Below are 26,063 nucleotides of genomic sequence, written 5' to 3'. Positions count from 1 at the left end.
AAACCTGAGTTTGAGTCGGATGGCTCGACCGACAGTTTGAGGATCCAATGGAGTTAGTCAGAAGCACTTTTTAATACTTTTCGTTGGTTCAATATTTGTAAAACCCACACACAGACACACATAAAGGGTGATCAATAGCACTGATTTATTGAAGAAGAAAAACAAGTTGAAAAACTGAGATAGCTGGTCTGTCCCCGACAGCGACAATATGCTACTGGTGACAAGATACTGCATAGTATTTATGTCCCTATAAATCAATACTAGGCCTACAGTACAGTAGCTGGGGGGGACGGGGGGTACCCAGCGTTGCCCAGGTTATTGTGTTGTGGTGAAATAAGGTGAAACAGGGTGATGTATTGTCCGCACACATTGTCAGAGACTCTGAAGTCAGTCTATGATGTACTGTAAGTGTTATGACACCAGTACCAACTGTGGAGAGTTTTGGGGATATGTATGTTCTGTGGATGTAATATTATCCTTACTTACCAGACAGACAGACAGACAGACAGACAGACAGACAGACAGACAACTTCAACATTATTATTATAATGTTAAAGAAGATGCACCGTATCGGGTGTCATACCCTGTTAACCCTGTACCATTAAGACCTGAGACCGATTCTACAAAATGTCTTCTAAATCCTAACAGTTTTCTGAAAAAAAAACTATGTTTTTATATCGGTGCGGTGGTTCTCAAACTTTTTCATGTCAAGGACCCCCAAAATTATATGTATTTGCCCACAGACCCCCATCTCAAAAATATGTTGTTCCACGGACCCTCAGATTTGAGTTAAAAATGTTTGCTTTAAAAGAATATAAATATATTAATTTGCACACATTTTCACGATTTTTCAAAAATAGCAGATCTACAAGCTCGTAGCGCGGCACTCGGTGCCGCGCTATGAGCTTTTATATCTGCTATTTTTGAATAGCCAAAGTGTAAAATAATGCCTTTTAGCTCAAATCAAAAAATGACACAGGACACAAAACATGAATTTACACACAACACTGATAGTCAATGAAGTTATCTATGAAATGTATGAAAAAGTTTAATCGGCAACACAATTATACAATATGTAGTGGTGGGGGGGTCCCTGCTTCATCTCTCTCTCAGCTTAAGGGGTCCTTGGCCTGAAAAACGTTGAAGACCCCTGGATCTACAGTATATATGTCCTTCTGTCCCACAGGAGCTGGGCAGTGTGTACGGCACCCTGGCAGCCATCCTCAACATAGGAGATGTAGAATTCACTCCGGTCGCCACTGAACACCAGACCGACAAGAGCGATATCTCCAACAGCTCTGTCCTGGAGAACGGTGAGACCCACATGGTTTACTTTGAGTAAATGTACTTAGTTACTTACTTACTTGGTTACATTTTCCCTTTAACCCATTAAATCCGTGAACGCATCTGTGTCATTCTTAGATTTCTTTGGCTATTCACAAATAGCAGATATACATGCTCTTAGCGCTATGTGCTTGTAGATCTGCTATTTTTTGAAAAATCTTGAGCATTTGTGCAAATCTTTATATACAGTACTGTATATGTTTTTTTTAAGCGAACATTTGTAACTCAAATCTTTGCTTCTGGGGGTCCCTGGAACAAAATATTTTGAGATGGGGGGGGGGGCGTCCGCGGCCAAATACATATCTAAAAATGTTTTCTAAATCCTAACAGTATGTTTCTATAGCAGTGGTACTCCAACTTTTTCATGTCAAGTACCTCCAAAATGATATGTATTTGGCCACGGACCCCCATCTCAAAATATATTGTTCCAGGGACCCCCCAGAAGCACAGATCGGAGTTACAAATGTTCGGAATTAAAACATATACATATATATTATATATATTCAAAGATTTGCACACATTTTCATGATTTCTTTTTTTTAAAATGGCAGATCTACAAGCTCATAGCCGCGCTATCTGCTATTTTTGAATAGCCAAAGAAATCTTAAAATGACACAGATGCGTTCCCGGTCTTAACCCTTTAAGACTGGGAACGCATCTGAGTCACTTTAGATCTTTTGGGCTATTCAAAAATAGCAGATATACAAGCTCATAGCGCGGCACCGAGTGCCGCGCTATGAGCTTGTAGATCTGCTATTTTTGAAAAATCTTGAGAGAAAAAAAAGAAAAAAATCAAAAAACTGTTAGGATTTAGAAAACATTTTTAGAATCGGCCTCAGGTCTTAATAGGTTAATAGATTAACATGGAAGTATTGTCAGCGAGGCAGTTTTTCCAGAGTCTGTCTAGACAGGGGGGTTATCTGTTTGATGTGATGGATGAGGAGGAATACAGTACAGTGCATGCTGGACCAGACGCTGCAGCTAGGTCTCTCTCTACTAGATATCATGCTTTTTTTGCTGACCGCCAAACTAGCCTGTGTGTTATCTCTCTTTTTCCATGAATAATGGAGTCATTTCTGTCTGTTTGTCAAAAGACTGGCTGTATACATATTTGTGTGTTTTATGTTGGTCTGTAATACGCTGAACGCACAGTGAGTAATGGCTGCACATTCATCATCGTTGACATGAATATGTTTTTTTTTTTTTTTTTCTGTGCTTGTGCCCAGTGGTCTAAAGTAACTAAGTACATGTACTCAAGTACAATTTTTAGGTATTTTTACTTTACTGGAGTATTACCAATTTTCTTTATTTTTACTTCTACTCCACTACATCTCGGATCCAAATATTGCACTTTTACTCCACTACATTTATCTAGTTACTAGTTACTTTGTAGATTTTGATTATTATTACAAAATTAATCACTTCAGCCCTATATACATTTCGGCCATTTGAAAATAGCCGAGCTTGTAGATCTGCTATTTTCAAAAGATTTGTATACATTTGAAAACTTGAAATGGGACATTCCGTTTAACGAGTACTTTTACTTTTGGTACTTTAAGTACATTTTAATACCAATACTTTTGTACTTTTACTCAAGTAAATTTAGAATTCCGAACGTTTACTTGTAACGGAGTACTTCTACATAGCAGTATCGATACTTTTACTTAAGTGAAAAATGTGAGTACTTTTTCCATCACTGCTTATTGCCCCCTCTAGCGGCGTCCCTACTGTGCATCCGCTCCGAGGAGCTCCAGGAGGCCTTGACCTCCCACTGCGTGGTGGCGCGAGGCGAGACCATCGTGCGGCCCAACACGGTGGAGAAGGCGGCGGAGGTGAGGGACGCCATGAGCAAGGCCCTGTACGGACGCCTGTTCAACTGGATCGTCAACCGCATCAACTCCCTGCTGCGGCCCGACAGCCAGCCGGGGTGAGATGTTAAAAAACTGCAGATTCCCACTCCCAATGTTCCGCTGTAATCTGAAGACTTACCTCTTTTAGAGTTCTCAAATTCTGCCCGAACCTGACCCTACCCGACGTAGGTAAACGTAAACCGGACGTTTTCGGGCCGGGCCCAAAATCTATGCCAATTAGTCGGGCGGGGCCGAGCCTCGGGTTCCGTGAAGAAAAAAAAAGATAAACAAATGTATTACCCCGAAAAATAAAATGTTAACTGCCCCTTGTGGCCTAACAGTAAGGCAGACAGAAACAGTGGATGTGTTGGATGCAGCTCAAAGTGAACTTTACTCAGGGATCTAGTTTGTCGCGTCCGACCTTCCTAGCCTGTGTTATCAAAGAAAAAGGGGCGACAAAACTCAATCAAAAATTGTCGATCGAAAATCAGCGAAAGTGTCCGTTTTCAAGATGCTTTGGCCATTATCTCTGGAACGGAAGGTCCAATCTGCTCAGTTCAAAGCTTGTTGGATGCGTGACTTTGAGGACATTAAGCACTGAATGACACCTTTTCAGGCTTTGGGGGTTTTCGGGCCTAAAAGTATGGTAATGTTTTAGGCCGGGCCGAGCCTTGATTTTCAGGCCCGTTGAGAACTCTAACCTCTTCTAGTCTCGCGCAGCCAGACAACTATTCCACAATCTCGAGATGAGGTTCTCACCGATTATTACCCTTTTCCGCACATCGTATCCACAAAGTAAAGGTAGTCTGAGACACCTACAGATGTTTGCAAAATAGTTGCAAAGTAAAATGTTAAGCGACGGGTTGAAACAACCGTTTAAATGGCTTATTTAGTCGGCCTGTGCCATGTTTTCCCATTGCAGCCGAATCGGGAGCAGTATAGGCACCTGCTGCCGGTGGTTCTTCCGGGTTGAATGGAAAAACATGGCACAGGCTGACTAGATAAGCCATTTAAACGTTTGTTCTACTTCATTCCTTCTGACCGCCAGAGGCAGTGTTTTCAACACCTGGATATTCATCGCGCGCTCGCGCATAGGTCGAATATTAATACCAACAAAGTCACTCGTGACCTGTGTACACGCACGCCACCTATATAGGTGCGGTGGACACAGCGATCATTCTCTTTCATCTTTTCGCCTCCAAGAGGCGTAGGTCGATCAACTGCAGCTATGCATGGAGTCTCGCAACCGACACGGTTGGGGCTACGGATTAGTTCGTCCTCCAGAGACTGCGTAGTCTGCTTTATACATTGGATTACCCCGTTCATAGGGGCATCGGAAAGAACCGCAAAGGAAAAGAAAGGACGCATGTAGGAGCAGCCCTGCAGCGGTGAATGGAGCTAGCTTGCTAGCACTGAAGCTAACAACAATAGCAGCGTGAGCTTTAGCCCGCTGCACTGTTGTTGTTTGTCCTGACACGGATAGCTTGGAGCCATGGCTGTACATTGGCGACGGTGAGTGCATGTATTGGGCTGTGTTTACAGGGCTGGATAACATGTTTTTCTGAAAGAGAAAATATATAATGGAATGTGCATCTCCCTCTGCCGAAGCCATGGCGGGCGGACCACCGCCAAATAGCGTAAGCATTGAGTGTGTCTCGCTGAACTATTGCTTGTCGCTGGACGAAAGAAATGGAGAGTATTAGCGCTGAGAGTGTATCCCATTCTGCCGCTTTGAGGAACCATGTGCGGACCACCGCAACATAGCGTCAGCATTAGGAGTGTTTCCCATTCCGCTACTGCTTGTCGCTGGACGAAAGAAGGGGAAAGTATTAGCGTTCAGAGTGTATCCCATTCTGCCGCTTTACAACCACGTGCGGACCACCGCAACATGGCGTCAGCATTGTGAGTGTTTCCCACTCGGCTACTGCTTGTCGCTGGACGAAAGGAGGGTAAAGTATTAGCGTTGAGAGTGTATCCCATTCTGCCGCTTTACAACCACGTGCGGACCACCGCAACGTAGCGTCAGCATTGTGAGTGTTTCCCATCCACTGCTGCTTGTCGCTGGGAAAAAAAAAGAAGACTCATTGAGCACTGAGCTTGTTAAGGTGAGATCCCCATGCACACAAATCATAGGATATGTGAGAGACAGGCAGATATACACACTGCCTCCCTCAGGAATGCCAGTCTTGAGCCCTGTAAGGGGTCTTTCTAAGCGCCAGCGCCCATGTACTAGGACCTCAGGCGTCAAGAGGAGACGTCAGGAGTCCGTTGTCCCGCAAAGTGGACACAGGCAGCGGTGGCCTAGTGGTTAGAGGGGCGGCCTTGATACCGGAAGGTCCCTAGTTCGATTCCCCAATTCATCACATCAATCATGAATCACCGCTGAATAGCCCTTGAGCAAGGCTTCCATGCAGGGTCTGGCTGTAAATAAGTTTCGCACTTAGTCCAACACCCTGGGTAAACAACAAACTTTGCTTTGCTTTACATTGACCTCTGAGTTTGCTCAGATTGAGGCCCTTCTTCTCAACCTGCAGCCTGGGGCTCCCCGCACCGATGCTGTGCCCCCAGCGCATCCACTCCAGGTCAGAGATGGGAACTATGGCCATGATACTGTCGATGTTGCTGATCAACATGAGGACGAATTGCAGCCTTGGACTCCCACTTTGAGAGACCGCGGCAGAACCTGATTGCCTGATTAATGTCTCATAGGAGGTGCTCTCCCCTCGACGACATGACGGCGGTGGAGCCAGATTGACTGGTTAATGTGTCTCATAGGAGGTGTTCTTTCGCCTCGAAGGGACGACCAAAGCGTTAATGGGCGCAGTGGCGGAGAACTGGACTCCATCAAAGTACAAATACCTCGAAATTGTACTTAACTACAGTACTGAGTACATGTACTTAGTTACTTTACACCACTGTATGAGCCCTCTTCTGTGAATGTTTTGGCTGAGAGTGGTTCTCACTCTAACGCAGACATTCTATCTACCAGACATGTGGTGCTTGTTAGCTTGATTGCTGCAGCTAATAAAGAGCATCCAGAGTGTGCTTCACTCGGTCGTTATTGGACGATATACTGTGTACCTATTACTACATGTACTTGGTGCTATGCCCAGAGAATAACACACTACCGGACAGGTGTGTGCATACAGGTCCCAACTCAACTGAGCGCTTTAACACATGTTAAGTAGTAAACGCTGCTCAGTACTGACTTAAGCAGCATATTTTGCCTGTGATATAACAGGGATATGCCAATACTGCCACTGTGTGTGCTTAACCTCACAGTTTGAGTGCGTATCATAGCTGCTGCTATTCGGATTATACTGTTTCGGGCTTGGCAGTAAAATGGAATTATAATACTAGTATGGTTCAAGTGTGTCTCGCTTTGCCATCACTTGGTTATCATACTGTGTGTATTTGACACACACATGACATGACACTGTGGCTTGAGTGGTTCTCGCTCCTTGCTACGACGACGTTACATATTAGTAACATTGTACGCTGTGTACTGATAATCAATAAGCTTTGTTTATTGGCAGTGGAACCCCATTAGCTGCGGCTAAAGGACAGCCAGCAGCTATTCTTCCGGGGCTCCAAGGCAACGGAATGCATTAACAAGTACATAGGTACTTGACGCTGTAGCTTGAACGATTCTCGCTCTTTTGCTATGGCTACGTTATCAATAGCACTGACTGTATCTCGCTCTTCTGCTGTTGCCCACTAATACTGTGTGTACCTGGTACTCACTACTGCTATTCAACATATGCAGTATACTGTGAATACTTGATATCATTGCTTGAGTGTATGTCGCTCTGCTGCTATCCAGATAATACTATGTGCTTGGTAGTGCAATAGTCTTAAATAATGCTATATGGCGATTGAAGTGTTGCGCTTCGCCACTTCTTGACTATCATACTGTGTCCTTGACACTGTAGCCTGAATGATTCTTGCTTTCGCTACGGCTACGTCATCAGTAGTATTGAGTGTCTCACTCTGTTGCTGTTGCCCATGGATTATTGCAACAATTGCTGGTCCCCTCTGGTCCCAGAAGAGAAGGTCCATTACTTGCGCCAGTCATGTCCTGACTATGGTGCCTGACACAGGCTATGGCTGTGAATGTTTGGCTGATTGGCCAGCCATGGGGAGTACAGCCCAATAAGGCCTAGACCTAAGGCTAGTGGTTGATGCCAACATTGCTTACTTTACGTACATTACCTTACTGTAAGTCGATCCGGATTAAGAGCGCCTGCTAAATGCCTAAACTGTAAACATTGCTTCTCTGATGGTGTCACTAGATGAAGCTATTGATGACTGTTGCTTATGGCCACAGTGTTAGTCTCTGGTCTGCTACCTAGAGCCATGCCACAGCAGCTGGAATGGGATGTATTGGACATTCCCTTAACTACCTCGCCCTGGCCCTCCGGCATGCGAGTGTTGATGCGCAGACACAGCGCCTATACAGCGCCTATACAGCGCCTATCACTCTAGGCGTTTGCTTGCGTGATTAGGGAATCAGCAGACTGTCTACTTGCATAATGTCAGTGCCACGTGTGGCTTTTCTAAGGGGTGGCCATAACTGAGTGGTTAGTGGCCCGCATGGGGAGCCAGAGCCTCTGGATGTCCCGGGTGCGATGCCAGGCCAGCAATGGGTCGATGTGTGTCCCTATCTGAGCCCCTAATTGCCCCCTGAGCGCCGTTGAATGGCTGCTCACTGCTCCTAGTAGTTCTAGGATGGGTAAATAAATACAGCGGATGAATTTCACGTGTGTACAAATGTGGTAAAAAAAAAAAAAAAAAAGAAAGGAGTGTGGACCATTCCAACAGGCCCCACTCTCATGGAGGGGCAGTGAGACACTTCACACTCTGCCTGTCATTCCAGGCCAGACGTTTGGGCTGCTACCCAACAGGCCTTGCAGCATTGTGCACAGTGAACAGGCAGTTCAGTTCAATTGGAAGGCTTCTGCTTGATCTACTTGATTTACTCATATATATATATTTGTGGCTTGGGCCTCGAACCCCAAAACTGCAACAGAATGGTGAGGGTCTCCAGCCAGTGTCGTTGATGCACTGGACCTGCATGCGGTGCACCTGGCCCTCGGGATGTTTATGCCGTGTTCAATAACACAATATGTCAACAGTCTGTCTTCTGGGGCGCTTGACCCAGTCAGTCTCTGCAGGAGGCTTGGAAGCTCCTTCTGTGGGCCTTGCCTCATCTTGCAAATTTCATAGCAATGCGCTTGCTGGGTGTACAGTCCAGGCTGCGGACATGTTTCCCACTGGAAGCCTCTTGGATCCGATAGCAGTTCGGATCACGTGCATAGGTATGGCAGAGCGGTAGTACCGTTAGCCTAGGGGGCATGACGCATTGTTGACTGTAGGTCTCCCTTCCGGGACAGACCAGTCCGTTAGGGCAAGATGCTCTGGCCTACTGCAGCTTCTCAATGAAGTGCCTTGGCCTCTCCACGGAGACAAGATCTCTGGTCACAGTTTGGGGGGGGAGGTGCATGTGGCATCCTCACTCCTAACCTTCGGCTGCGTCATTGACCACTGAAACTCAAAACTATTGTCCGAACATTACTGGATTTTCGTACATCGTACACCAGGGCGTTGCACGCCAGTGAGTGTAAACTGTGCGCTTCATGCCCTGGCCATTGCCAGAGACTGTTAAAGTGTGATTCCGATGGTTTTGGGTTTACCATATGGCAGACCCCCCCCCTTACGTCCTCAGAGGCTTTCTGCCTGTCACGGCAGCTAGCCTATTGATTTGTTAGTTTGCTGTGGAGCAACTGCATTCTAGTACCTGCCTATTGGGTCCCGTCCGGGCTCTGTGGCAGGACATAGCTGTGATGGCTGGAGTTTGGTTGTATTTGTCTGTGAAGGGCACAGCTGTGCCTTGGCTCAATGGAGACTTTCATTGCTGTGTTCAGGCAGATGTACGTCTTCAGCGGGCCTCTAGGTTTCCCCCAAGGCATTTTTTGACCGGGGATGTTGCCAGAGCCTCTCCCTCAGTGATACAGGCTTAGAGCAGGCCAGGAGATGCAGCCGAATGGGCTTCATCTGTCATGGGTTTTTGTCCGCTCCTATATATATAATGTATATATATATCTAACTATATAAATGGCGAGCAACTTCCGTGCCCTCGGTGTCCACACCCCACAGCTCTGTTATCGACTAAACACAACACCGTCACACCACATGTCGCCAACACTGTCGCCACGGCGGGCGGCCTGAATTTACGTTTCGCGTAGGGCACCTGGCATGCCTCACTACACCGTTCCCACCTCGCAACATAATTAATTCTACTCACCAAATGTCGGACACAACGGAAGTGGAAGCAGCTTCCTACCGCTTACCGTGCGTACCACCGAGGCCAACACAACACGACGGCCCGCCATTGAAAATCCCCAAAACAACAAGAGCACGTTGCTCTGCTCTGCTCCACACACCAGGCTAGGTTCATGACACCAAAGGATTAGCCAGTGATGTCATCATTACTGGTCAACACACCAGGCTAGGTTCATGACAGCAAAGGATTCGACAGTGATGTCATCATTATGCAACCCGGAAGTACACATCGCCGGCATTGGGATGCCAGGTTGGGATGCCACGCCAGAAACAAGCAAGAACCTGCATGATTTTTTTTTTTTTTTTTTTTTTTTTTTTTTTTTTTACCGTTTGGAGATTTTCATCCGACGACTTTGGCGCGGACCACCAGGGGGTCCGCGGACCCCCTGAAACATAAAAAATATTATTTCTTCCCAATTTTTTTCTCAATTTCTTTACTTTTACATTACAACTTCTTTTTTTTTTTTTTTTTTTTCCCAAATGTTCATCCCATATATACACGCGCCCCGTGCGCGGCTAGGGGTTTCGGGCGGCCGTAGGCCGCCCGGACCTCTAGTATATATATATATGTATATATACAGTGTCAACCTGGCCGTCTCGCAGCGACGGCTGTGCTGTTGTCTGTTCTTTCTATCTGCAAACCGAGCTCGGTAAGCGCAGATTCCTCGTGACTATGTTGGTATTAGTCATCCAGGTGTTGAAAACACTGCCTCTGGCGGTCAGAAGGAATGAAGTAGAACGAGAGTTATGCATATAACTAAGGTTCTACGAATTCCGGATGACCGCCAGAGTTGACTGTCACTCGGAATCTCATTCTCGACGAAAAGATTTCAAGCGGATGATCGCTGTGTCCACCGCACCTATATAGGTGGCGTGCGTGTACACAGGTCACGAGTGACTTTGTTGGTATTAATATTCGACCTATGCGCGAGCGCGCGATGAATATCCAGGTGTTGAAAACACTGCCTCTGGCGGTCATCCGGAATTCGTAGAACCTTAGTTATATGCATAACTCTCGTTTCAACCCGTCGCTTAAATTTTACTCTCCGACTATTTTGCAAACAACTGCAAACAACTACAAGGCACCAAAGCCCGGCCTGCTCACTTATTTCAAGGCACTCTGAACAGCCATAACACACACAGTCCTGTAAAACCTGTACTCATTCATGTGACTTATGTTGGTCTCAAAGGGCTTCGATGACATTTAACCTTGTCGAGTCATTATTATGAGGATCAATATCTATATATCTTCTCCTGTTACTTTAATGTTTGTACTCCTTCTCCTCTCTCTCCTCCACCAGAGAGGACAACAAGGAAGACAAGGAGCTGAACATTGGCATCCTGGACATCTTTGGGTTTGAGAACTTCAAGAAGAACTCCTTTGAGCAGCTCTGCATCAACATAGCCAACGAGCAGATCCAGTTCTACTTCAATCAACACATATTTGCATGGGAGCAGGTACAGTACAATATACTGGTCACACCCTCAGCCAGTGGTGGAAAGTAACTAAGTACTCAAGTACTGTACTTAAGTACAATGTTGTGGTACTTGTACTTTACTGGAGTATTTCCAATGTTCAATACTTTTACTTCTACTCCACTACATCTCAGAGACAAATATTGTACTTTTTACTCCACTACAATTCTTTGAACATTGAGTTACTAGTTACTTTGAAGATTTTGATTATTATTACAAAACATACATTAACCACTTCAGCCCTATTTAAACTTTGGCTATTTGAAAATAGCAGATCTGCAAGCGTTGTGAGCTTGTAGATATGCTATTTTCAAAAGCTTTTAATACATTTTATACATAATATGATACCTTGTGGACATTCTGCATAATGTGTACTTTTCTTTTTGGTACTTTAAGTATATTTTGATGCCATTACTTTTGTACTTTTACTCAAGCAAATCTTGATTACCGGACTTTTACTTGTAACAGAGTGGTTCTGCATTGCATTAGGCCTATTGATACTTTTACTTGTATCTTTTAAGTAAAACAAATTGAGTACTTTTTCCACCACTGATTGTCTGTAACCTTATGGTTCAGGAGGGTGAATAATGTCGGCGTCTTTATTTGCGGCAGATTGGGGTGTGTACACGCCACGGCACGCCATTCCCCTCTTATAGGCTCTCGTGGGGGTGTTTTGCCCCCCTAAGGACTCAGAACAGTTTGCTCATGTTAAATGATTTGGTCTCCCCCGTGGAGCGGCGCCATAAATCATCCCCAACCAGGGTCAATTAGGAATCGGAGACGGTTAGTACAGGAGCTAATCTCACTCTGGGGCGCTGTTGGCACTAGGCCCAGAAATATAGTTTGTCCTGACGCTAGCAATGTATGCAGTCAGTGCCTGGAGGGGCTTGTGATGTGCAAAGTGTTTTCATATCCATCAAATGACCCCCAAGTAATAATCCAAGTCAACCGTGTGAAATGGAAATAATAATAATATATTACAGCTTGGCTCTGCAGACCAAACTGTCACTGAACAAAAATGTGTTCTGCAAAATCTGCTCATGAATAGAATAATGTGAGTCTGTAAATGTCAGTCAATAATGTCAATCTCTTCCCTGTATTGAAATGTTTTTCTGTATTATTAACCCATTAAGACCTGAGGCCAATTCTACAAAATGTCTTCTAAAGTTTTTTGAAAAAACGTATGTTGCTATAATATCAGTGATCTCAAACCTTTTCATGCCAAGGACCCCCAAAATGATATGTATTTGGCCGCGGAGCCTCATCTCAAAATATTTTGTTCCAGGGACCCCCCAGAAGCAAAGATTTGAGTTACAAATGTTCGCTTTAAAAGATATATATTTTTAAAGATTTGCACAAATTTTGTTTAACCTATAGCAACATAGGTTTTTTTCAGGAAACTGTTAGGATTTAGAGGACATATTTTGTAGAATGGGCCTCAGGTCTTAATGGGTTAATGTGATCGTGTGCATGTACTTACTTAATTTTGCTGACTCATCGTATGAGCATTCAGAGTCAGTCAACCCCATGAGATCAGGGTTATTGCTCATCATAAAGAACAGTATGGAGCCCATTGTGCGCCCTCCAGCCAAGATATATATGAAGGGAGGAGGGGGATAGAAGGGGGAGGGTTAATGCACTGGCAGCAAGGCAGTTATGAGACAATAACCACGTGACGGGGGGGGGGGGGGGGGGGGGGGCAGTATACCACCCTGAATGCCATTATTTTTCCACAACTGACATTATTCAATGTTTGCATTACAAAAGGCTTCCATGGTTCTCATTCATTCATTCAATATAGCAGCAGTAACATATCTGTATCTCCCAAAGGGTAAATGGTGCATTTATATATAGCGCTTTTATCCAAAGCGCTTTACATAGATTGTGCATTACATTCACCCATTCACACACACATTCATACACACCGATGGTGGAGGAAACCATGCAAGGCACCGAACTGCTCATCGGGAGCAATTAGGGGTTCAGCGTCTTGCTCAAGGACACTTCGACACTAACTCTGGAGGAGCCCGGGATCAAACATCCGACCACTTTACCGGCCGCTCTACCCCTGAGCCACTGCCGCACAGACCCAGCTGTCGCTAATTACAAACCAAATTTGTTTTCGTACTTACATGAATTTGAGGAATTTGTGCTCTGATATATTCTCAGATGTGAACAAATTCTGCACTCATGTGTTTCATCTGGTCTCGTTAAAAGGATTATAGAGACTGGATGTACCCCCTCCTAGATAATTATGAGAGACACTTCAGTTTAAAGAGCAAAGCTGTCAGCTGCTTCCTGGTGGCAGTAGCTCTACTCCAAGCAAAGCCCCCTCCCTTGCAATCACTAGCACTACAGTACTAACAACTAAGTACAGCCTGCGCGTACAAGTACTACTAAACGGTCACATGTCTTCTATGCCCTTCAGGAGGAGTACCTCAACGAGGAGGTGGACGCTCGCATGATCGAGTACGAGGACAACCGCCCCCTGCTGGACATGTTCCTACAGAAGCCCATGGGGATGCTCGCCCTCCTGGATGAGGAGAGTCGCTTCCCACAGGCCACTGACCTGACACTCGTAGGCAAGTCGTGATTGATTAATTCACCTAAACCTTTATTCAGCCTTTATTTAAGATTCTCCGAGAGATCATTGAGGGAGTCCCTCATTTACAATAATGCCGAGGTTACACACACATATAAATAACATAAGAACAACAAGAAAAACAATAATGTTGACAACAAACAGTTAAAACAGTTGCATGTTGACAACAAACAGTTAAAACAGTGGCATGTTGACAACAAACAGTTAAAACAGTTGCATGTTGACAGCAATCAGTTAAAACAGTTGCATGTTGACAGTAATCAGTTAAAACAGTTGCATGTTGACAGCAATCAGTTAAAACAGTTGCATACAGGTAATGCACGGTTATTATATAAATTCCTAAAATGGCCAATAGAGTATTAGTGTATTCAGTTTAAGCTCTTGTTGCAAGAGGTTCCAAGACTCAGGTGCACCAAAGCTGAAAGCAGTCTTTCCCAGTTCCGAACTGGCAAAAGGAACCAGAAGGACTATCCAATCGCTGGAGCCAGTTAGAATGTGACTAGGTTTTTGACGTAGCATGGAAGAGGTAATTTTCGAAAACACGATGGTCCTCATTCAGCATTTATAATAGCATGTACAATGTTTTATGTTAAGATTGTTCACTCATGAGCACTTTTCTTTCCATAGACAAGTTTGAAGATAACCTCAAGACCAAACATTTCTGGAGACCAAAGAGGGTAGATCTTGGTTTCGGCATTCAACACTATGCTGGGAAGGTAAATACAAGGCTATAGGGCATAGCGGTGGCGAAAATTATGAATCGTGGTTTAACATAGTGGTGTGTTTATGCGTTATTAATCCGCTAATTGCCCTAATTGGGAATTTGCTGTACAGAAATATTTGTACTTTGAACTACTCTCAGGTGATTTACAACGCTGCAGGCTTCCTGGCCAAGAATAGAGACACCCTGCCAGCTGACATTGTTCTCCTGCTGAGGTCATCAGAAAACACCCTCATTCAGAAGCTGGTCACCCATCCTCTCACCAAAACAGGTACGGTGCTCCTTTTCCTCAGAGCGGGGGTCTTCAAAAGGGGTCCTCAGAGTTACTACAGGGGGGGCCACAAAATCGTCTGTGTCATAGGAGACATGAACCACTTGAACCCTATAGCATCCCTATTCTGAAGGGAACATTAACCGAAAATAGCAGATCTACAAGATCTAGGTTAATGCATTAGATCAGTGGTTTTCAACCCTTTTCATATCAAGGTCCATTATTTATACGGCATTTGAGCCACGGACCACCTTTTGATGAGATTTAGACTCTCAGACCCAAGACTTATAATATTGTGTTATCGTTTTCTATCGATTTTGTCCAAAATGCCATGCTGTTGATGTTGGTACCATAGGAGAGATAACAGGCAAACGTTGATCACAATAACAACACTTTGATGAAGTAATGCAGATGTTTAACAATAATTTAACTCTTGAGAGCCTAAAATGAAACCAAATGGACCCTTACGGGACCATTTGGTTTCATTTATAAGTGTCCATTTGGTTACCAACTCTCCATCATTTAGCTGGGGACCACCTGGAACCCCCTCAAGGACCACTGGTTGAGACACTGCATTAGATCATACACTGAAAAGCTATTATAAGTGTTACTATTTATTTTCTCCAACTACCAGTCACAGATTTGCCTCCAGCTTTGTGTCTCCATTTTGTTTATTTTTAGGATTGGTGTATGAGTTATACATGATCCTCTCTGTGTTTCTTTCACAGGCAACCTTGCCCACACCAAGGGCAAAGGTGTAAACACCCTGCGCCACTCGAACCCTACACGCACCATCAACATCACCAAGGTAATGTTAACACTCTTCTACAGGTTTGCCTTTTACAAGCATGCTACTGGTTTCTCTATCTGTCTCTTTTAAAGGGATATTTCACTTTCAAACAATGTTTGGGGTCATTTTAACGTCTACTCAGGCTTTTGTGAGCACCCCAGACATCAAGTTGCTTGATTCAGTATTTAGATATTTGATTAATTTAACCAGACACGCCCCCTTCCTATACAAACCCATTGTAACTTCAAACTCCATTTTAACCATGATAGATTCATTGAAAGCACATGTCCTTGCTTCTGGTGACCGATATCGGCCTTCTAATGCACGCAGGGGCCGTCTTTTTTTATTACTTTTTTCATTTATCTAAATACTGAATCAAGCAACTTAAAAGCTGTCTAGGGTGCACACAAAAGCCTGAGTAGATGTTAAAATGACCACAAACATGTTTGAAAGTGAAATATCCCTCAGTCCTCCGTTATTGACCATTCAAGCTCTACATACAGTACTGTATATATTTTTTTAACATTTCCGTATTCATCCTTTCTTTCTCTCTCTCGCTCATTAACCCCAAAGTTGGGAGGGCTTCCTTTATACAGTTCTCTGTCACTCACTGAGGTAAAGGAGACAGTATATTCTATTCTATTGTTCTCAGTGCTTTGTGTTTGAATATACAGTATGTGGTATTAGCTATGCATACCTGTATGGTTTGTGTTTAACCCATTAAGACATGAGGTCAATTCTATCAGATTTCTATTAGCTTGGATTTCCCATCAATGATGTCGCTGGTAGGCGGGTTTCTGAAATGTGAAATGGCACAGACCTAGTAGACAAAAATGGTACCATTTTATCATGAGCAGTAGTGAGGACCAAATTATACGAAGATAGGTAGAAAACGAGTGAAGTCGTCCTTTAAATCTCCATCATGTTTTGCGATCAACATAAGATGTTAACCCGACATATGTTTCTCCTAGTTGTCAAGATTAATACGTCTCTTTCTTTAAACCTAAGTGTGTGAGACCGCTGTGTTTTAGCTAAATTGCCACACAGCACACAGTCCCACTGGGATGCCACGTGTATGACTTCAGGCAATTTGTTCCCCTAAAAGCAATTGACAATAGACACAAGCTGATTTTTTATTTTTTGACGAGTTCATGAATCTATTAGCATTAATCTGCATATGTTTTGAATGTTGCCTGAGAAATTAAGCCCATCAAAGGATTTCTTCTGAAGAAGTCACTCTGTTGGATTAAACTGTAGGCCTACTGTATGTGTAGCTGTTAGTTGCTTTTAGTGATGTTCACTATATTTGCTCTGCGCTGTACTATGTAGTTTGCAAATGTTTGTTATGCCATATATTTATTATCGTCGCTTGTGTCCCCAAATTTCAAATTTTGAATGTGAACACACTACTTCATCATACAACAGTGTCACATAAAAGCAGTGAAAATAGCAGATCTACAAGCTCACAACGCCTCGCAATAAAGGTGTTGTGAGCTTGGCTATTTTCACTATTTTAAAATGTTTTTTAAATAATAAAAAAAGGAATGGTTTCGGACATCCACCTTACAGCAACTGTATGCAATGACTGTATCCAATGTCAAGATTAATATTAGCTACTGTATGACCAACATTAGCATACATTTGCATAATTAATTATAATTTGCTCTACCAGTATTTCATACATGTCACAGATCTTAAGTAATAATGAATTTGTTGAGGCTACAGTATTTGAAGTGATGTAATCTGAACAAGTTGCAATTATCCTCTTGATTTGGCCCGCTCTTTTCATTTATGCCTTTTCATAACATCTCTTTTACAGCCTACTCGGAAATTAATGCTCAGCCCTGTGAAAAAAACCTTGCTTGTCGTGCCTGTTCATGACACAGCAACAATGATGGTGATTTGACCCATTCAATCCGGGAAAGCCTTTGTGTCATTTTAGATTTTAGCTACCTATAATAGCACATTGGTGGTCCTTGGACCCCCAGGGGTCCTTGGGGGGGGGGTTCCCCAGCAAAAGTGGTTTTATGGCATCACAATCATTTTAACCATGCACTTTAACCATCATGTAGACAACCATAATTGCGTAATAATTATATCCCAACCCATTCTCATTTCATAATGTTCATAATTAGCGAGCCCAAAACAATTATTGTCATCGGTTTGGATAGTTGTTATTGTGTAATTGCTTGCCTCTGAAAAGCACACATTGTGATGAACAAAACAGAAAGGCATATTCGTTTACTGGCAATGAGAAAGGAGTACATTTTTGTGAGTTTTCCCCCACCAAAAAAAACCCTACATAAGCAAATTTTGGTGGGAAATGTATATTTTTGTGCTATTGAGACCTCTCATGCTCTTTTCCCAGATGGCCGATTGGCCATAGTTTAATAATGTTATAATAATAATTATAATAATTCCCCAGATTGTAGAATTATATAGGCTTCCATATACATGTCTATGCATGTGTGTACACACACACACACACACACACACACACACACACACACACACTAGAGGTTCCGTCAGGCGGCCCTCACACCTACGTCACACCGCCGATCCGACCAATATGTCTGAGTCATAGTGTCGGGGGCTTTGTCAGAGTACCTGTTGTACTTGTCTGTCTGTGTCCCTTGCATGCCCGTTTATGAAGATTCCTGATGTCATCAGTATATGCACATATATGGGCATGCCCCCTTTTGTGCCCATATATGGAGCTGACTCATGGTTTGTTTATGGTAATGTTGTGATTGTGACGTGGCCGTGATTTGTTTAGGTTGTCATAGTTTGTTTATGGCTGCCCACCCTCCCATTAGCAAGTTTTAATATAGGATACTATCCCCATAAGAGTCCAATGTAACGAATGTTTCTAATGTTTTATGACTAGTGTAAGTGTTTGTTTGTTCACCAGGGTGATCCTGGAGAGTCCTCCTCACACCCCAGAGCAACCACCAACATGAGAACACAGACAGTAGCCTCCTACTTCAGAGTAAGTGTCTTTCATTGCTAGTTCTCTGTTACTTACTCAGATTTTGTAGCTAGCCTCGAATGCAGAAGGAGGTGCCTGTTCAGCATTCACTTCGCTTCTCCATCTGGCTATCATCCTGTTTGAGCTGGATTTCCAAACGTCACCAATTACGTAGGCTGTAGTCTTCCTGGGGTCCAAGACGTTTAAATACATAAACAAAAAAAAGATATAACGTATCACAGTGTATTACAAAGAAATACTAAAAACAGCAAAACAATATATACATTTTACAAAAGTCGATTATCACATAAAAAGAGATACCAACAGGGATACAACAGATTTAAAAAGTAACACTATCAATCTGGTATGTAAGAAAATATGTTATTGTATTGCTACAGTGTGATTTTCTTTGTCTGTCTGTTAGTACTCTCTGATGGACCTGCTGTCCAAGATGGTGGCAGGACAGCCCCAGTTTGTGCGCTGCATCAAGCCCAACAACGACCGACACGCCAACAAGTTTGACCGAGAGAAGGTCCTGGTGCAGCTGCGCTACACCGGAGTCCTGGAGACGGCCAAGATCAGACGGCAGGGCTTCTCTCACCGCATCACCATTAATAACTTCATCAAGAGGTCAGCAGCACTGTGTCTGATATAGTCAGGTCACATACAAAGAAAGGAAGGAAGGAAGAAAGAAAAAGAATGAAAGAAAGAAAGAAAGAAAGAAAGAAAAAGAAAGAAAGAAAGAAAGAATATTAATTGTCTTTATTGTCCACTCAAGGATATTCCTCCTCACAGTCTGTTCCAACAGAAAAACACATAACCATATAACACAGAACAACATAGCACATAACGATGGTTACGTAGGTAACCACGGTTATGTGAGCGATTGGATCACTCCAATATGATATATCCCGCCGTAGCAGCGGAGGGATATATCATATTGGAGTGATCCAATATAGCGCTACATAACAACACCAAGACAATACATGCCAGAATACACAAAAAACATCCTATCAGGGAGGCAGTTTGTTTTATGCCGCAATGGCTGGGGGGGACAAAACTCCTACTAAAACAAACCTTATATCCCATTTCAAAGTTCTGTATCTTCGTCCACTTCGTCACATACAGGTACTACATCTTGGCGTTCCGGGCCCATGAAGAACCACCAGTGAGCCCAGAGACATGTGGTGCTATCCTGGAGAAGGCCAGGCTGGAAAACTGGGCCATGGGGAAAACTAAAGTATGTCCCTTTACGATCCACTCAAATAATATGTGTTCATTCATTTTTCCACTCAATTAGTGACTGCTGATCGATTCTGTTCACTTAGCTCAGGGGTTTTTAACAGGGGGTCCGGGACCCCTAGGCGGTCCTCAGAGTTACTACAGGGGGGCCACCAAATGTTGTGTGATGTATCCGGTAGGAGACACAAAGTAGATTATTTGTGTCTCCTACCGGATACACACCCGGTCATCAAATTATTGGCTTAGGAATGCCACAAAAACAAAAATAAATCCATGAATTCAAGGCTTCATGGGGTGTGCAATTGATAGAAAATAAGTCATTTTTGGGTGAACTCCTCCTTTAACCACTTGAATCCTACAATTCATTTTCTGAGGAATATTTGCCGAAAATAGCCGATCTACAAGCTCACAACGCCTCACGGCTATTTTTGGCAAAGAGGTTTGGTGTAGGGGAAAAAAGAGCAGACCAAGTACAATTTTTCTAAGTAATGAGGGTTTGAGTGGTTAACTGTCTGAAAATACACTTTAACATGAATCCAACACTGATGATAGCGTCCGTCAAACAAGTCTATGAAGTTATATTTGAAATCTATTAAAAAGTTTAATCTGCAACATAATTGTATACAATATGTAGTGGGGGTGTAGTGGAGTCCCTGTTTCATCTCTCTTATCTAAGGGGTCCTTAGCCTAAAAAACGTCGAAGACCCCTGCACTATAGCTGCCTAAAATACCTTACCATCTCCATGTTAGAGAGAATTTCAAACAATGGTGTTGTGAAATTGTTTCCTCTGTGGCGGTCGGGTCCTCAGGTGTTCCTGAAGTATTACCACGTAGAGCATCTGAATCTGATGGTGAAACGGAACACGGACCGCATCGTCCTGGTCCAGGCCTACGTGCACGGCTGGCTGGGGGTCAAGCGTTACCGCCGGCTGCTGGAGGAGAGAGCACACAGCGCACTTGTGTTGCAGTCAGGTCGGTAACATTATGCCGTCCAAACGGTAACGGAGCGCTCGCCCTAAAAACACACTCGACACCATTTCTTAATCACGGACCACTCGCCCCCAGCGATTCTTGTATTTGTTTAACTGAGATTGAGGATAGGAATAAGGTTAGGGTTAGCCATAGTTTTACTGAGGTTACGTTTAGGAATAAGGATAGGTTTAGACATAGTTTTACTGAGGTTACATTTAGGAATAAGGATAGGTTTAGACATAGTTTTACTGAGGTTACATTTAGGAATAAGGATAGGTTTAGACATAGTTTTACTGAGGTTACATTTAGGAATAAGGTTAGGTTTAGACATAGTTTTACTGAGGTTAAGGTTAGGAATAAGGTTAGGTTTAGAGCATAGTTTTACTGAGGTTAAGATTAGGAATAAGGTTAAATTTAGGCATAGTTTTACTGAGGTTACGTTTAGGAATAAGGTTAGGTTTAGAGCATAGTTTTACTGAGGTTAAGATTATGAATAAGGTTAAATTTAGGCATAGTTTTACTGAGGTTACGTTTAGGAATAAGGTTAGGTTTAGGCATAGTTTTACTGAGGTTACATTTAGGAAGGTTAGGTTTAGGCATAGTTTTACTGAGGTTACGTTTAGGAATAAGGTTAGGTTTAGGCATAGTTTTACTGAGGTTACGTTTAGGAATAAGGTTAGGTTTAGACATAGTTTTACTGAGGTTACGTTTAGGAATAAGGTTAGGTTTAGACATAGTTTTACTGAGGTTAAGATTAGGAATATGGTTAGGTTTAGGCATAGTTTTACTGAGGTTAAGATTAGGAATAAGGTTAGGTTTAGGCATAGTTTTACTGAGGTTACGTTTAGGAATAAGGTTAGGTTTAGGCATAGTTTTACTGAGGTTACGTTTAGGAATAAGGTTAGGTTTAGGCATAGTTTTTCTGAGGTTAAGATTAGGAATAAGGTTAGGTTTAGGCATAGTTTTACTGAGGTTAAGTTTAGGAATAAGGTTTGGGTTAGGCATAGTTTTACTGAGGTTAAGTTTAGGAATAAGGTTAGGTTTAGGCCATAGTTTTACTGAGGTTACATTTAGGAATAAGGTTAGGTTTAGACATTTAGACGTATTTTGGGGCAAGCGTTGTTGTACAGTATTCCTCCAAACACATGGGGAATGCAGAATGACATCCTATTATGAATGCTGTTTACAAATACACATTAAGCTTATATTTTATCTAAGCCAACTCCCTGTGTTTTTGCCATCAGCCTACAGAGGACACAAGGTTCGGAAGAAAACTTCTGATGACAAAAGCCAAGCAAAGCTCGATACCATCATCATCCAACTTCAGGCTGGTATGGACGACATATTAGTATCAGTAACCAGAGAAGCCCAGATTATTGAGTAATGTTATGGAAAAATGATATTGTGTCCATAAAGAAGATGAATGCATATAAGTCCAAGTTTATTTAGAAGAGTATCAAGCAAGCCAATGGCATATTTCCCTCACAAGGCTTCAGCCATGCATGTCTCCTTACATGTCTCTTCCAGTCACTTCATATACTAAACAATTTCTAAGCAGGAGTTCACAAAATTCACAAATACCCCCCTGGCCAGGGTTAGGGGGGTATCCGGTGGGGTGTTGGCCCCTGTCTCCTTATGAAAGGAGTGACACTTCTGACAGCAGTCGGTGTGGAGCAAATGGACTCTCAATATACATACAATCATGAAATGATAGATCAATATTTGACAGTCCAATATCGCCATAACAGTAACATATTGCTTTATTCCCTCCTGTCGTTCCTCTTAAGTCTGTCGAAGCTACCTCGCTAGGCAGCAATACAAGCAGCTGGTGGATGAGAAGAATAAAGCTGCGACCAAGATTCAGTCTCAGTTTAGAGGGCAAAGGGAAAGGAAGAGCTTCAACAGAAAACGGTACGCAAAAACCCAAATTCATAAAACATTGAAATAAAGACATATTCACTTTAATAATAAACACACTATATCTAAAGATAGTTGGTGTACTGTAGCTACTCTTCTCATTCAAATTGTCAAATATTACCTGAGAAAGAGGCAAACATTGTGAAAATAGCCGATCTACAAGACCATAACGCCTGTGCGAGACGTTGTGGTGAGCTTGTAGTTCGACTATGTTCCACAATATTTATCTGTGGAACCGAGTCAAACTAAATGCAATGTCTACAATTCCAAGTGTAGGGTAGGGGTCCCCAGTCCCCAGTTCATTGATTATTTTGGGGGGTTGCGGCCTGAAAAGTTTGGGAACCCCTGTATTAGAGGACTCATGTTAGTGTTCCAGTTAGCATGGTGATTCAGACACAAGACAAAGAGTTCGACCCATTAATTTACTAATTCTGACTCTAGGGAAGCCAAAAAGCAGGAGAAGGAGGAGACGGATGCCAGCGCCTCTGTCGTGGACACAGCGTCAAGAGAAGCGGAGGAGAAGAGTGGAGAAGAGGACAAGAGTGGAGCGGAGGAGAAAAGTGGAGTGCAGGAAAGCACCTCTGCTGTGGAAACGCCATCAAAAGAAGCGGAGGAGAAGAGTGGAGCAGAGGAAAGCGCCTCTGCCGTGGTGGACACCGGAGCGAGCAACAAGGATGACGAAGAAAAAGCTGCTGTGGTCCAGGTGGCCCAGGTAGACGTACCACAGACCGTAGCAGAGGCTGGCGAGGAGAGCGGTCAAGAGCCTACCGGTATGGAGGAGGGGACGGTAGCCGTAGGAGGAGAGGATGCGGCTGGGGAAGAAGAAGAGGAAGATAATACTTTGGAAGAAGAGCCGCAGGGAGACGACAGTGATCACACGCAGGTGGCCGACGATGAGGACAATTCGGAGGAGATCAAGGAGATCGAGGATGAAGAGGCTCCGGTGGGAGAGGTTCCAGTGGAAGAGGCTCCGGTGGGAGAGGCTCCGGTGGCAGAGGGCGACAACGTCAGGGCAGAGAACGGAGAAGGAGCGGTGGAAGAGGTCAACTTAGAAGATGAAAGCAAGGCAGCCACTGTTCTGCAAAGTAACTTCCGGGGGCACAAGGAGAGAAAGAGGTTGGAGGAAGAGGGCAAGATCCCTGCCAGAAAAAACAAAGAGAAGAGTCCTCCCGCCGGAGACGAAGAAGCACCAGAGGTCAAAGTTCCGGCTGAGGAGCTGTGCAGCGGGGAGACAGCGGAACAAGAAGCAGCGAAGGATCCTCAAGAAACGCCAGACGTTCCTGCAAGCGGGGAGACTGTGGACGATGCGGACGAAGCAAAAGCAGCGACGGTCCTTCAGAGTAACTTCCGCGGCCACAAGGAACGGAAACGCCTGGAGGACGAAGGAAAGATCCCCAAGAGAAATAAGCAGAACAAAGACACCGCGGTCGAGCCTCCAATAGAGGAGCAGGTTATACAGGAAGAGGAGGAGCCAGCGGCGGCAGAGCTCCAGGCAGAGCAATCGGCCGAGGGCCAGGAGGGGGACGGGGACGAAGAAAAATCCGCCACTGTCCTTCAGGAAGCAGGAAATAAGGAGGAAGAAGCAGTGGACACAGTTCCAGGTGTGGCGGAGGAGGAAAAAATGGATGATGAGAAGCCTCCGGACACTGACAACGATGTGAAAGCAGAAAGAGAAGTGACAAATACTGAGGAAGAAGCAGTCGACGCGGTTCCAAGTGTTGCGGAGGAGGAAGCAACGGATAACGTGAAGCCCCCGGACACTGACGACGTGAACGCTGAAACGGAAACCAAAAATAACGAGGACGAAGCAGTCGACGCGGTCGCAAGTGTTGTGGAGGAGGAAACGATAGATGACGCGAAGCCCCTGGACCTTGACGACGTGGTGATTGAGCGCAAAGATGAGACGATGGACGCCGAAGCGGAAAGGTTGGAGCAAGAGCAAGCGGCAACGAAGATCCAGAGTAAGTTCAGGGGCAATAAGGACCGGAAGGAGTTGAAGACGAACAAAACCAGAGCTCAGAGTGAAGCTGAAGAGGTGGACACGTTCTCCAAAGAAGTAATGCCATTCAAAACACCTTTTTAAGTACCAATTTAATCCCTGCTTTTGCTGTTGTTGTTTGTTGTACTGTTGTCTTTTATCTTCTTTTTACATTCCACACAGATTGCAAAGACTTCTCAGGACTTTATAGCCGTTCAACAGAAGCTCAACGACATCATCCTGGCTCATCAACTAAACCCTGAGACCAATGGGATGTTTGTAAAAGGAACTGCAGTCAATGGCCTTGCTCCCGTCAGTCCCACCTTTAACCAGTCAGGTAAGATAAGTGAAATTGGCACTTTGAAATCTATCTATAACTTTAAACTAACAGTAACTATATTTCTTCCCAGTTATGGGTTATTGGCCATGTTTACCCAATGCAGTACTGCGCATGCGGTTGGGGGTTGACTGGCCACAGGCTGGCATTTTAAGCGATTTAAACACTTGTTTCAACCCGTCAGTTAGATTTTTATTTTCCGCCAGAAGTTAAAACATCTGAGAGCAGTGCAGAAAACCTTAACTTTTTGGATACGATGTGCGGAAAAGGGTAAGAATCATGCATAGTGGAAAATATTTAGAAAATGTCCAGCTCAAACGGCACAGAGCTGCGTGGAACCTCATCTCGGAGCTATATACAGTAGAGGAGGGAGAGGTTCCGATTGGAGCTAACTGTCAAGTAAAATGTCAGAATCGTGACAGCCTTACACGCTGCACTTCGCACCAATGAGTCTGTTTTCCCAAAACAGTGTCCTCAGTGTTAGCCACTCCAATACTTTGAGGTGTGAGGTCTGCCACCTTTTTGTTTAAGCTATGGAGCTGTTTTTTATCCTCTTATTGCTTGTTATGTGTATGAAATACAGTGACTAAAGCAGTAAAAGCACAGATTTTAGGATGTAAACCCAGAGTAGCAGATGATTAATAGTATTATTCCTGGTCCAGCTGTGGTCTCTTTTCTTTTCTTGTGACGCTTGATGGTATCAGAAACCCCTGCGGATGTCAAGTACCAAAACTGAAGGCAATTCGTCATTATACGATTCGTCATCAAAACATTCCCTCAGCTGTGTAGAATCTATAGTTCATCTGATTTTCACTGGTGATATGTGTAATTGCTTTGGGCGGGTTGTGAGCACTATTGACAGATTTTGTGAGAGAAATAAGCAGCCAGGTCTATGAAAACGAGCCCAAAAGGAGTGACTTATAGGCCAAATGAGAAGTTTAAACCTGTATACATTTGGCTATTTGAAAATAGCCGATCTACAAGCTCACAAAGCGTCGCGGTGTGACGTGTTGTGAGCTTGTAGATCGGCTATTTTCAAAGAGATCTTGAAAAGAAAAAGTTAAATATTTGGAATATATTTCAAACATTTTTTCAGATGAGGGTCTACGGAGAAATACATTAATTTTGGGCGTCCTTGACATGGTTTAAACAATAATGAAAAAAATTGGATGCAAGCCCAAATAACTACACTTTAGAAACAATCCCCAAAAAACGCAATCCGCAACTACCAATAATTTACAAGCAACTTTACA

General features: G+C 43.7%; 1 protein-coding gene across 1 annotated transcript in view; it reads left to right on the top strand.

The window, feature by feature from the left end:
• Window positions 1-208: 208 nt before the first annotated feature.
• Window positions 209-26,063, top strand: part of myo3a (myosin IIIA) — a gene marked incomplete at its 5' end in the record, with an annotated part of 41,050 nt that continues 15,195 nt past the window's right edge. Inside the window, 18 exons of the mRNA XM_084048179.1 lie at window positions 209-217; window positions 1,187-1,313; window positions 3,061-3,271; window positions 5,729-5,776; window positions 10,838-10,994; window positions 13,230-13,319; window positions 13,441-13,594; window positions 14,242-14,330; window positions 14,477-14,606; window positions 15,335-15,414; window positions 18,308-18,385; window positions 18,789-18,994; window positions 19,493-19,604; window positions 20,416-20,578; window positions 21,823-21,909; window positions 22,366-22,489; window positions 22,937-24,551; window positions 24,657-24,810. Of these exons, the coding sequence (XP_083904305.1) occupies window positions 209-217; window positions 1,187-1,313; window positions 3,061-3,271; window positions 5,729-5,776; window positions 10,838-10,994; window positions 13,230-13,319; window positions 13,441-13,594; window positions 14,242-14,330; window positions 14,477-14,606; window positions 15,335-15,414; window positions 18,308-18,385; window positions 18,789-18,994; window positions 19,493-19,604; window positions 20,416-20,578; window positions 21,823-21,909; window positions 22,366-22,489; window positions 22,937-24,551; window positions 24,657-24,810 (3,634 nt within the window). The remainder of the gene's footprint in view (window positions 218-1,186; window positions 1,314-3,060; window positions 3,272-5,728; window positions 5,777-10,837; window positions 10,995-13,229; window positions 13,320-13,440; window positions 13,595-14,241; window positions 14,331-14,476; window positions 14,607-15,334; window positions 15,415-18,307; window positions 18,386-18,788; window positions 18,995-19,492; window positions 19,605-20,415; window positions 20,579-21,822; window positions 21,910-22,365; window positions 22,490-22,936; window positions 24,552-24,656; window positions 24,811-26,063) is intronic.

Source organism: Gymnoscopelus microlampas (genome assembly GCF_963454915.1).
Source record: "Gymnoscopelus microlampas genome assembly, chromosome: 22".
Lineage (NCBI taxonomy): Eukaryota > Metazoa > Chordata > Actinopteri > Myctophiformes > Myctophidae > Gymnoscopelus > Gymnoscopelus microlampas.
Note: the sequence above shows the minus strand (reverse complement) of the source record. Positions and strands in the feature narration are given on the sequence as shown.